This window comes from Antedon mediterranea, chromosome 4 (assembly GCF_964355755.1).
Source record: "Antedon mediterranea chromosome 4, ecAntMedi1.1, whole genome shotgun sequence".
Taxonomy (NCBI): domain Eukaryota; kingdom Metazoa; phylum Echinodermata; class Crinoidea; order Comatulida; family Antedonidae; genus Antedon; species Antedon mediterranea.
Genome location: NC_092673.1, coordinates 26,607,296 through 26,620,362, shown reverse-complemented (window position 1 = coordinate 26,620,362; position 13,067 = coordinate 26,607,296). Strand labels below are relative to the sequence as shown.

The following is a 13,067-nucleotide window of genomic DNA, read 5'->3' as shown; positions in this document are numbered from 1 at the left end:
CAGTACTGACTACAAATCATGTACCATAACCCGCGTTTGTCGCGCGTGTAAAATATGTGTAATTGCCGCGTGCCTGTATTTGCCGTGTGGACCATGACGTCATCACTTTGTAGCTTTTTACTGGTAAAATATGGAACTCCCGGTACGACGCCCGCGACAACACACACGTGGGTATCAGTTTGTTTTGTTTCTATTGTTTAGGCCTACCATCATATTTATGTAATCAGATCTGAACCCGCCCGTTACTGTATGCAAAACAAAGTTTATTTTTTCTCTATTGTTTAGGCAAACAATAAATAAGAAAGTTTATAGAATTCATGTAAATTGTTTTTCATCGGGATTTTGTTTAGAGTTCACGTCGTATTATTTTATGCGTACAGCGAGAAGTGTTCAACAGGGAGGCTAGAATAGAGAGCTACTGTACCTAAGCCCCCCACAAAAAAAACATATTTAGCGATTTTTAATAGGTCAATAAATAGCCTAATAATAGTAAAATTATAAAATGATGTTTCCTTGTATTTTTGTAACCGTAAGCCAAATATTTAAATTAAAATACAGAGCTAGTGTTTTAGGCCAAGTACAGTGTTCGCTCAAATAACTGTGACTGTGAATGGGTTTTCCGCCGCTCGGTAGAAAGTCAAATTATTACGTTCTTCTAACACGTTTATTAAATGTCTTTTAGTATATTTCTATCTAACATGTCTGCATTGTATACTTGCTTTATAAATTCTCTGCTTATGAAACGACTTAATAAGTTGCTAAATTGACGTTTAAAGCAGATATTTGTCTGACATCAGGCCATGTTTATAATGAAAACAAAACAAGGTTCCGAAAATGGTACAGTCCAAAATGAGGTGTGCAATTAAATAATATCAACGTAAACATATGCGCACGGTATCAGGGCTGTAATTATAAGAGAACTGATTTCCCCTGGACGGGAAATGGTAAAAACTTGTATTTATTCGACCTCACTTCTCTCTCGCTCTGGCTGCTGTGTGCGGAGGAGGATCGCTCCAACGTGGTTTCGTGGAGCGATTAATGGTCCAGTCCGTAACAGGGGTGTACATTAGTTACCGCGCTAAATACATGCATGTCAATACTGGCGTTGTAATACTATATAAATGTTTTCTTCCCCGACGGGGAATGGTAAAACCTTTATGTTATTATTTGGCTTAGCAACTGTGTGTACTCAATGGGTGAACTCTACAACGTGGTGCGTACAGAAAGTACGTCATTCGGCCACTGGCGACGATCGTGTTTTGAAAGATATTGTTGGGTCTTTTCTACCTTGTTTTTTTTAATGAGTTTTCTCAAATACTTAATAAATATGACTTAAAAATATATATAAACAAACCCTGAAAGCAAACTAGGCCTAGAATAGTAGTACAGTACTGTACTCCCGGTAGTAGGCCTACTAACTAGGCCTAGTATTTTCAATCACAGACATATTAATGCACTTGTCAATTGTATGACTCACTATACGACCCCCGGGAGAGGTGCGTCATGGGTGCGTCATTTACAAATAATTACTGACGCAGGGGTGCGTCAAAAAACCTAGATGGTACGTCACATCAATGAACAAGGTGTGTCAATGTCCGTCACTTTACCACCCACCATATCATAAACAACATGGTCACAGTGCGTCAAAATGGGTGCGTCATGGTCACCCAAAGGTAAGTCACCTTTTTGACGCACGGGTGCGTCATGGTATTCAAAAGTATGACGCACATCGGACAAATGACTCACCTCTCCCGGGGGTCGTATAGTGGGTCATACAATTGACAAGTGCATAATTGCATCATGATTCATGGAGGTTTTTACCTCCATGATTGCACTATGATAAATAAATCGATTTTTTATTTCAAATAGGCCTATATTTTGTTATATAAAATGCTGTTATCCTGTACTGTAATTGCAGTTATTGTCTGTTTGATGATAATTTAATATATACCTGTATGAACAAAACATCAACAAATTATAAATACAGTTCGCTGCAGTTGAATTACTCAATGCAGTAATGCATGAGTGAATATGGACAGTATTGTTAGTACCTAATTACACGCGAGTCACGCGTTTTTCACACCCGTGTAAAATGTGTGGGCTTGGTATATGATATGTAGTCAGTACTGTAGTACTGTACATTATTCTATAAGGATTATCGGGTAGCACATTCTTTCAAATGGATAGCACATTAGGTAGCACAATCAAATGGATATAGTACTGTACATTATTCTATACGGATTATCGGGTAGCACATTCTTTCAAATGGATAGCACATTGGGTAGCACAATCAAATGGATATAGTACTATACATTATTCTATACGGATTATCGGGTAGCACATTCTTTCAAATGGATAGCACATTCTTTCAAATGGATAGCACATTGGGTAGCACAATCAAATAGATATAGTACTGTACTGTACATTATTCTATACGGATTATCGGGTAGCACATTCTTTCAAATGGATAGCACATTCTTTCAAATGGATAGCACATTATTTCAAATGGATAGCACATTAGGTAGCACAATCAAATGCATATATGTAATTGTACTGTACATTATTCTATACGGATTATCGGGTAGCACATTCTTTCAAATGGATAGCAAATTATTTCAAATGGATAGCATGGATTTGGGTAGCACAATCAAATTGAGCACATTGGGTAACACATTGCATCAAATGGGAGCCTACTGTACAGTTATTCTATTGAATTGAAATATATATTTATAATGGGTAACCTCTTCAGTCAAAGACTGGTCTCCCAGAGGGCCCAGTTGGTGATCAGTGGCTGTGATAATACACCGGGGTAACCCCCCACTCGTCTCGAAAGATGTACTAGGTTCTCTAAAGTACACACGAGTTAGATGTGTATTCTATTATCGGGTGTAGCACATTAAAATTGAGAGGATAAGATGGACATCATAATTTATTATTAAGGGGCAAAACAGCAAATCCTTACTGAGGGGACACTCCTATAAAGCGGACATTAAGGGGACGGGGAATATTTAAGCTCAGTGCCAATGTTCACTCAATATATTTTCCATCACAAAATAACAAAAAAGACGAAATATTTATATCCATTTATCGTTATTAAATAAAAATGGATATCATGATAATTATGATACTTTGTTTGTCTTGAAAGTTTTCATTGGTGAAACGTTGCCTGCTACATTTTGAATTTCCGAGTCCAGATCAGTATTGGTATTCCGTGATCTATTCTAACTAATGAAACAATTTTTAGAAAATGATATCTGATAGATATCATCTAACTTTTAATATAGTTCTTGTATAACACCATATCAAGTAGTAGTAGAACTTATTGTAGGGTTTTCTTATTATTCAGTCAATTCAGTGTTTCTATACAGAAAAGAGTAGTCAGTGGCCTTAACATCAATTAATTGTATAATTTGCACCCAAGGTCGAATAGCAAGAAACTCAGGTCCAGTTACATTGGTGTTCATTGGTCAATAGGAAATGAACAGCACACTTATGGGTGGTGACAAAGTTTAGTTATTGATAAGTTGTCCTTGGGAAAAACACATTAGTTGGGTTGACCATGGGCTGACAGAGTTAACGACTTCGTAACGCTATCCGGGGCTCCTGCGCCTAATGAGCACAATAGATAGTTCAATCAAATGGATATAACTATGATATAACTGTACTGTGCATTCTATACGGATTATCGGGTAGCACATTCTTTCAAATGGATAGCACATTCTTTCAAATGGATAGCACATTCTTTCAAATGGATAGCACATTAGGTAGCACAATCAAATGGATATAGTACTGTACATTATTCTATGATTATCGGGTAGCACATTCTTTCAAATGGATAGCACATTAGGCCTATTTCAAATGGATAGCACATTCTTTCAAATGGATAGCACATTATTTCAAAATGGATAGCACATTATTTCAAATGGATAGCACATTGGGTAGCACAATCAAATAGATATAGTACTGTACATTATTCTATAAGGATTATCGGGTAGCACATTATTTCAAATTGATAGCACATTAGGTAGCACAGTCAAATGGATATAGTAGGCCTACTGTACATTATTCTATACGGATTATCGGGTAGCACATTCTTTCAAATGGATAGAAAATTATTTCAAATGGATAGCACATTCTTTCAAATGGATAGCACATTATTTCAAATGGATAGCACATTATTTCAAATGGATAGCACATTAGGTAGCACAATCAAATGGATGTAATTGTACTGTACATTATTCTATACGGATTATCGGGTAGCACATTCTTTCAAATAGCACATTATTTCAAATGGATAGCACATTATTTCAAATGGATAGCACATTGGGTAGCACAATCAAATGGATATAGTACTGTACATTATTCTATAAGGATTATCGGGTAGCACATTATTTCAAATGGATAGCACATTAGGTAGCACAATCAAATGGATATAATTGTACTGTACATTATTCTATAGCCTACGGATTATCGGGTAGCACATTATTTCAAATGGATAGCACATTAGGTAGCACAGCCAAATGGATATAGTACTGTACATTATTCTATAAGGATTATCGGGTAGCACATTCTTTCAAATGGATAGCACATTAGGTAGCACAATCAAATGGATATAGTACTGTACATTATTTTATACGGATTATCGGGTAGCACATTCTTTCAAATGGATAGCACATTCTTTCAAATGGATAGCACATTGGGTAGCACAATCAAATGGATATAGTACTGTACTGTACATTATTCTATACGGATTATCGGGTAGCACATTCTTTCAAATGGATAGCACATTCTTTCAAATGGATAGCACATTATTTCAAATGGATAGCACATTAGGTAGCACAATCAAATGGATGTAATTGTACTGTACATTATTCTATACGGATTATCAGGTAGCACATTCTTTCAAATAGCATATTATTTCAAATGGATAGCACATTATTTCAAATGGATAGCACATTGGGTAGCACAATCAAATGAATATAGTACTGTACATTATTCTATAAGGATTATCGGGTAGCACATTATTTCAAATGGATAGCACATTATGTAGCACAATCAAATGGATATAATTGTACTGTACATTATTCTATAGCCTACGGATTATCGGGTAGCACATTCTTTCAAATGGATAGCACATTAGGTAGCACAGCCAAATGGATATAGTACTGTACATTATTCTATAAGGATTATCGGGTAGCACATTCTTTCAAATGGATAGCACATTAGGTAGCACAATCAAATGGATATAGTACTGTACATTATTTTATACGGATTATCGGGTAGCACATTCTTTCAAATGGATAGCACATTCTTTCAAATGGATAGCACATTAGGTAGCACAATCAAATGGATATAATTGTACTGTACATTATTCTATAGGGATTATCGGGTAGCACATTCTTTCAAATGGATAGCAAATTATTTCAAATGGATAGCATGGATTTGGGTAGCACAATCAAATTGAGCACATTGGGTAACACATTGCATCAAATGGGAGCCTACTGTACAGTTATTCTATTGAATTGAATTGAATATATATTTATACTGGGTAACCTCTTCAGTCAAAGACTGGTCTCCCAGAGGGCCCAGTTGGTGATCAGTGGCTGTGATGTACTAATACACCGGGATAACCCCCCACTCGTCTCGAAAGATGTACTAGGTTCTTTAAGTACACATGAGCTAGATGTGTATTCTATTATCGGGTGTAGCACATTAAAATTGAGAGGATAAGATGGACATCATAATTTATTATTAAATGGGAAAACAGCAAATCTTTACTGAGGGGACACTCCTATAAAGCGGACATTAAGGGGACGGGGAACATTTAAACTCAGTGCCAATGTTCACTCAATATATTTTCCATCACAAAATAACAAAAAAGACGAAATATTTATATCCATTTATCGTTATTAAATAAAAATGGATATCATGATAATTATGATACTTTGTTTGTCTTGAAAGTTTTCATTGGTGAAACGTTGCCTGCTACATTTTGAATTTCCGAGTCCAGATCAGTATTGGTATTGGTTTTCCGTGATCTATTTTAACTAATGAAACAATTTTTAGAAAATGATATATCTGATAGATATCATCTAAGTGATGTTTTACATAAGTTATAACGTTTAACTTTTCATTCTCCATACATTCAATTCTTTTAATATAGTTCTTGTATAACACCATATCAAGTAGTAGTAGAAATTATTGTAGGGTTTTCTTATTATTCAGTCAATTCAGTGTTTCTATACAGAAAAGAGTAGTCAGTGGCCTTAACATCAATTAATTGTATAATTTGCACCCAAGGTCGAATAGCAAGAAACTCAGGTCCAGTTACATTGGTGTTCATTGGTCAATAGGAAATGAACAGCACACTTATGGGTGGTGACAAAGTTTAGTTATTGATAAGTTGTCCTTGGGAAAAACACATTAGTTGGGTTGACCATGGGCTGACAGAGTTAACGACTTCGTAACGCTATCCGGGGCTCCTGCGCCTAATGTGTTCACTTTTGTGCAAGAGTTTTGATGGAATTTGGGCGTTGTAATAAGTATAAGAACTTCTGTGGCATTTGGAGTGTCTATACTGAATACATTTTTAAAAGATGGATGTCTCTGCGTATTAATTAATCTAATGTGACTCTCAGTAATTGAATTTTCATCAGTACAAAAAAAATGGAATTGGAATATTCAAAACAATTGATTCTTACAAGAATGCTAAATGCTGGCTGTACTAATCCATCTGCCATTCAAAATTAACTAGTTTACATAAATGTTTTGTATTTGAATTTTCTTGACAGATTCTTTACTTAAAGAAGAACCCATCTGGAGAATATAATAAAGCGTATCTACAACATTTACCCACCAAAGAAGATACAGAAAAACAAATTAAGTTAACTTCGGAAAATGAAGGAATAAAAAGACAGATAGCAGAGGTAATATTTAATATTTATCTTTTCATTTCAGGGGACGCCAATAAGGGACACTTTTTTAGGTCCTGAAAATGTCCTGACCTGTATAAAAATAATAAAACCACTTTCTGAGGACGATCAAAGCATATTGATTAAAACGTTGAGAAACTCAATACTATAGTTTTTTTCAGAAATAATATACGGGGTATACCAAAAACTTTATATCAACATTTGATTTCGCTATGCAAACCTTCAAACAATATGAAACTTTATTAGTTTGAAATGTTTTACAAAGTTGTTTTTTTAATCAAATTGTTGATTTGTTTTTAAAGAAAGAAGCACATATACGACATTTACTGGAATGTATTGAAAAGAAAACAAGAGAAAAAACTTTAGCAGACAGTGAAGAGAGGAGCCAAGCACGGTTTAGATCATCTAGTAGCCGTTTGGCACCAGGTAAAATTTCTCCAGGACGAATATCTTTTGAAGATAGTGCCTTTATTTCAACTTACACAAACAGTGGGACAGTTGTTACCAATGTAGGAGTCAAAATTAACGCACCACATGGTTCAGACGAAGAGTTTTCAGAGACATATTTGTGATTTTGCGTTTTATGTTTGTAAATTGACTCTTATTTCGATGGAGAACAATTGAAAGAATTCACAGCCAGCTGCAGCTGGGTTTATGAAGCTAGATTAACAATGTTACTACACAGACAATTAGGAAAGGAAGTTAGCTACATGTTTCTAAAATACTTTTGATCGACAAGGAGATCCATCATTTGTAAAAGATAAACAATTAGAGTTATAAAGAATGGATGAAATGATGCTGCAGTGTTCAGCTTCAGAAAGGACAACTTGCAGAAGTGGGGTTACTCCCTCGGAGTTGCTCATGTTCAAGAACTTCTAGCCGATCCATCAAGTGTCAGTCCAAACTCTAAAGAGTTTATTGTACACATGGAAGTAGATACTTTTCAACTTATACTTTACTGTATTAGATTGAGTAGTATGCAAAGAGATGTCCTCTAACTAACAGCAGTGTACTGTATTGGATTGAGTAGAACACATAGAGATGTCCTTTGACATACAGCAGTGTACTGTATTGGATTGGGTAGAACACATAGAGATGCCCTCTGACTTACAGCAGTGTACTGTATTGGATTGGGTAGAACACAAAGAGATGCCCTCTGACTTACAGCAGTGTACTGTATTGGATTGAGTAGAACACAAAGAGGTGCCCTCTGACTTACAGCAGTGTACTGTATTGGATTGATTAGAACACATAGAGATGCCCTCTGACTTACAGCAGTGTACTGTATTGGATTGAGTAGAACACATAGAGATGCCCTCTGACTTACAGCAGTGTACTGTATTGGATTGAGTAGAACACATAGAGGTGCCCTCTGACTTACAGCAGTGTACTGTATTGGGCAGGACTCTCACAAGGGATCAGCTCTTTTAAAGAGAGTTTTTAGACAATTGGGATGTCATACAAAAGGATGATTTTCAACTAACACAGGAGTGTCTTGTACTAAATTGGGCATTACACTGAGTGATGCTTTTCTACAAAATGTGCCATCTGTAGAGGAGATCAGGGATACATAGATGAGGTGCTTTTTTAAAGTGGATTAAACACTCCATGAGAATCTAATCTCCTAGTTACAGTAGGCCAAGAATTTATTACATTGTCTATTATGATTTTATTTAATGCATTTTAGTTGTATAAAACAACATGCAATAGCCTACAAAACAACTGTTTTTAAATATTTTAATAATTTTGTTTATAATCTTATAAAATATTATTGAATTCAATACTATAAACATTAGTTAATGACATAATAATGACAAATATTATATATTCGACAGTGGTAAAAAATGTACAGTTCAGAGTGTATGATGTCAGATATTTGTGAATATATACACTACATTACAAATACGTTCCTGATATAAATACAAAATATCTACAAATAATTATTAGAATTACAATAACAATTTTATAACATAATACAAAAATATGTCAAACTTAAATATTTAATCCGAAATAACAGGTTTGGTCGATTTATAGAGCCTATACTATAAATTAGAATATTTGTTTTATTTTTTTATTGCAGTATGTTTAAGTAACATACAGAGTATGAACCGTATGATTAATGTGAATGCTTCTAGTTGTTAGTAGGCCTAAAGCTCTGTCCACACTGTCAAATTTTATGTGACAAAATGTGATGTGCTCATATATGGACACGATGATGTCATATCACTAGCATATTTGGGCATATCACTTTTTTGGCACATAAAGTTTGATGTGTAGACAGAGCTTCAGACCACATTCAGGTCAGAACCATGTTTGTGTGAGTGTAGATGATTAAGATTTTTATACATTTTTAGAAGAAGTAAGAAATAAATTTGTACAAGATGAAGGTAAAATAGTTGAAGTAGGTTATGTACATACTGTAGTACTACTTTATTGCCCTTTTAAGCCAACAATTTGACAGGATACTACACAACACTTTGAAAATAGACATAAAAAAACTTTGTTAATGGTCCTTTTTATAATAATATATATCATTTTGTTTGACAAATCTAGTAAAGAAATTTACTCACATATCTTTGGCTGATGGCTTGATCACAATAAGTATGATGTCATCTACAGTAGAAACCGGATCACTAGTGATCAAGCCATCAGCCAAGATGGCGAAAGCTAAAGAATGTGAGTAAATTCTTTACTGGATTTGTCAAACTAAATGATATATATTATTATTATCTACAATCCTACACAATGCACTTATTCACTTAAAAAACTTAATTTAGACAACTACAAAATATATGTTCTTTTCTATCTAAGTATTTGAATGCGCTGCTTACGCACAAGTTGGTAACAAGCAGAATATCTATAACGTTATTTTGCAATTTGTAAATTCCAGGGAAGCCTGCAGTTTTTTCTCCCTATGCAAATAGTATCACTGGTGATGCCAATATTCTTGACTTTATATATCTTCAGAAAATGTGTATTATGTTTTTTAATTTCAATAAAATAATAATTTATAGCGTGCAATATTGTTTAGTCGTTTTCTATTTCTTGTCTTCCATATTATTAGTTCATTTAGTTAATTTATTAATTTCATACTTATGCATTTATTCCGTCTATTGTTATGTATAAAGTAGGTAAAAGATGTATAAAGTGATTGCACGGTTTTAATATACTGACATTAAAATATGTTTTTAAGAATTTAACTTTTACAAATGACCAATAATAACGTCTAAATTTCACAGTACTAAGATTTTGATTATTGTAATTGTTATTGAAGTTATCATTCTGACTTTAGTCTTAATCGTAAATGAGTACACAGTAGCAAGAATTGAAGAACGCTCTCTTACATTTTCTGGTGATATTAATTCATTAGTTTTTGTATTAAATATTGATATTTCTTAATATTCCTACAGTTTTTTTACTATTTGTTGACAAAATAAATTGGTTAAAAATCAGTTACTGCAGTTATGGCTATAGGGTACATATTAATAAGCCACTGGTGGTTTGAACACAGACATTTTTTTTTTTAAAGGATAAAAAAAAAAAGTAGTAGGCTTACTGTTGGTGGAGTGTTCTTAGAATATAAGTGGACCATGGAGGTATTTTTATACCTCCATGAGTGGACAGTGCTATAACTCAAATCCAGGCTCTAGTCACTACATGGGACTGTACATTGTCTTGACTATACTTACGGTATACAAGTGGGCATTGGTTACAATATGCCTGATTATTGTTTATTAATTATTAGAAAGCAAATCTATTATATGAGACTACATTTTTTATATGAAATCGATAGTTGCTAATTTGTATATATAAGGGAGCATTGGTGATGTATTGTGTAGGCATAATCAGTTATTCCTCAGAAGCAGTCATGTGAATTTGAACAATAAAATACATACACAGAATATTTGTAAATATTGTCATTTACTAATTTGTGTATCCTGGGATACCAATTTAAACCAAGGACAAATAAAACAATAAAAATATAATTTGTCCATGTTAACATGGTACTTACACTACTCAAATTTCGCGCTCAGTGCATACCTCCCTACTTACCACCGTGAGAGGGCCTAGATTAATAACGTACATTCTTCCGTTACAAGTTTTGCATAGAAGTGGTAGAACGAGGTATATTTTGAGTACGTAATGTGCACAATAATCATGGCTGCAGTGTATGAATTGTAACAGCTTAGGGATTCTAGTTTCCATCAACTATGAAACGCCTTTTATGGGATTATTAGAAATTCGAAGGTACAGTAAATATTTTCTTGAAAGTAATGTTTCAACATTCATCATCATAGAGGAACAATTGTTAGAAAAATAATGAAATAAAGGATTCAAATTGCGAAAGAATAACACATGTACGTACGTATCGAATCATGTGAATAATTAAAATAGTTTAATTGGTTGCCATAATTATAACTTCCTAAGCTGTTAAAATAAGTGTCTATATAATACCACCGTCACTGTGGAGCTATATTCGGACCATCAAAATGAAGACATGAACATGCTCATGGACATTGATTATTAACAACTTAGGGAGTTTTAAAGGAAGATGTGATTGGATATTGAGGGAGAGCGTCATTTCGACAATCGAGCATTCTCTACTCTCTAGTATCAAGTAGTGGAAACATGTTTTTTTTCCCTTCGTAATTGATAGTGTTTTATAGTAAAGTTTAAAGGGATCAGTGCTTATCAATTCAGTTACAGTATTATTTGTTTACATTTTCTGCAAAGTAGATGTGTTAATCCAATCATGGAGGTATAATATACCTCCATGATCCAATTCACTTCCATGATTTCCTCTAAAAGTTTTCTTTTGTATGAAGTGTAGAAACATTTCTTGAATTTGCGTTTTATTAATGTGTATCATTTTCATTTAGTTTTGTAGAACTTTTGTGAACCACTTTGGAAATCAATATATTTGTATTAATAAAGATTAAGTAAAATTAAGTAGGCCTAACCATAGCAAAATTAAAGTATTGTGTTCCTGGGGTATCATTTTGGGTATATGGAACACAATGCATTATATGATAAATAAACCACTTCAATAAGCAATGAGGCCGTTTTCCTCGTTAAAGTATTGTGTTCCTGGGGTATCATTTTGGGTATATGGAACACAATGCATTATATATAATGAATACACCACTGTAATAAACAATGAGACCGTTTTCCTATGTTAAAGTATTGTGTTCCTGGGGTATCATTTTGGGTATATGGAACACAATGCATTATATATAATGAATAAGCTACTGTAATAAGCAATGAGGCCGTTTTCCTATGTTAAAGCATTGTGTTCCTGGGGTATCATTTTGGGTATATGGAACACAATGCATTATATATGATGAATAAACCACTGTAATATGAGGCCGTTTTCCTATGTTAAAGCATTGTGTTCCTGGGGTATCATTTTGGGTATATGGAACACAATGCATTATTATGATGAATAAACCACTGTAATATGAGGCCGTTTTCCTATGTTAAAGCATTGTGTTCCTGGAGTATCATTTTGGGTATATGGAACACAATGCATTGATGAATAAACCACTGTAATATGAGGCCGTTTTCCTATGTTGAAGCATTGTGTTCCTGGGGTATTATGTTGGGTATATGGAACACAATGCATTATTATAATGAATAAACCACTGTAATATTATCTATAATGCATTGTGTTCCATATACCCAAAATGATACCCCAGGAACACAATGCTTTAACATAGGAAAACGGCCTCATATTACAGTGGTTTATTCATTATATATAATGCATTGTGTTCCATATACCCAAAATGATACCCCAGGAACACAATGCTATAACATAGGAAAACGGCCTCATTGCTTATTACAGTGGTTTATTCATTATAATTATATAATGCATTGTGTTCCATATACCCAAAATGATACCCCAGGAACACAATGCTTTAACATAGAAAAACGGCCTCATATTACAGTGGTTTAAATAATACATTGTGTTCCATATACCATGGAGTAAAGAATATATACCCAAAATAATACCCCAGGAACACAATGCTTTAACATAGGAAAACGGCCTCATATTACAGTGGTTTATTCATCATATATAATGCATTGTGTTCCATATACCCAAAATGATACCCCAGGAACACAATGCTATAACATAGC

The 13,067-nt window shown here is 34.0% G+C and overlaps 1 protein-coding gene across 1 annotated transcript in view; it reads left to right on the top strand.

Annotated features, from left to right (window-relative positions):
* Positions 1–9,552, top strand: part of LOC140047076 (gamma-aminobutyric acid type B receptor subunit 1-like) — a 98,522-nt gene extending 88,970 nt beyond the window's left edge. Inside the window, exons 17-18 of the mRNA XM_072091887.1 lie at positions 6,792–6,926; positions 7,235–9,552. Coding sequence (XP_071947988.1) covers positions 6,792–6,926; positions 7,235–7,504 — 405 coding nt within the window. The 3' untranslated portion in view covers positions 7,505–9,552. The remainder of the gene's footprint in view (positions 1–6,791; positions 6,927–7,234) is intronic.
* Positions 9,553–13,067: the final 3,515 nt, after the last annotated feature.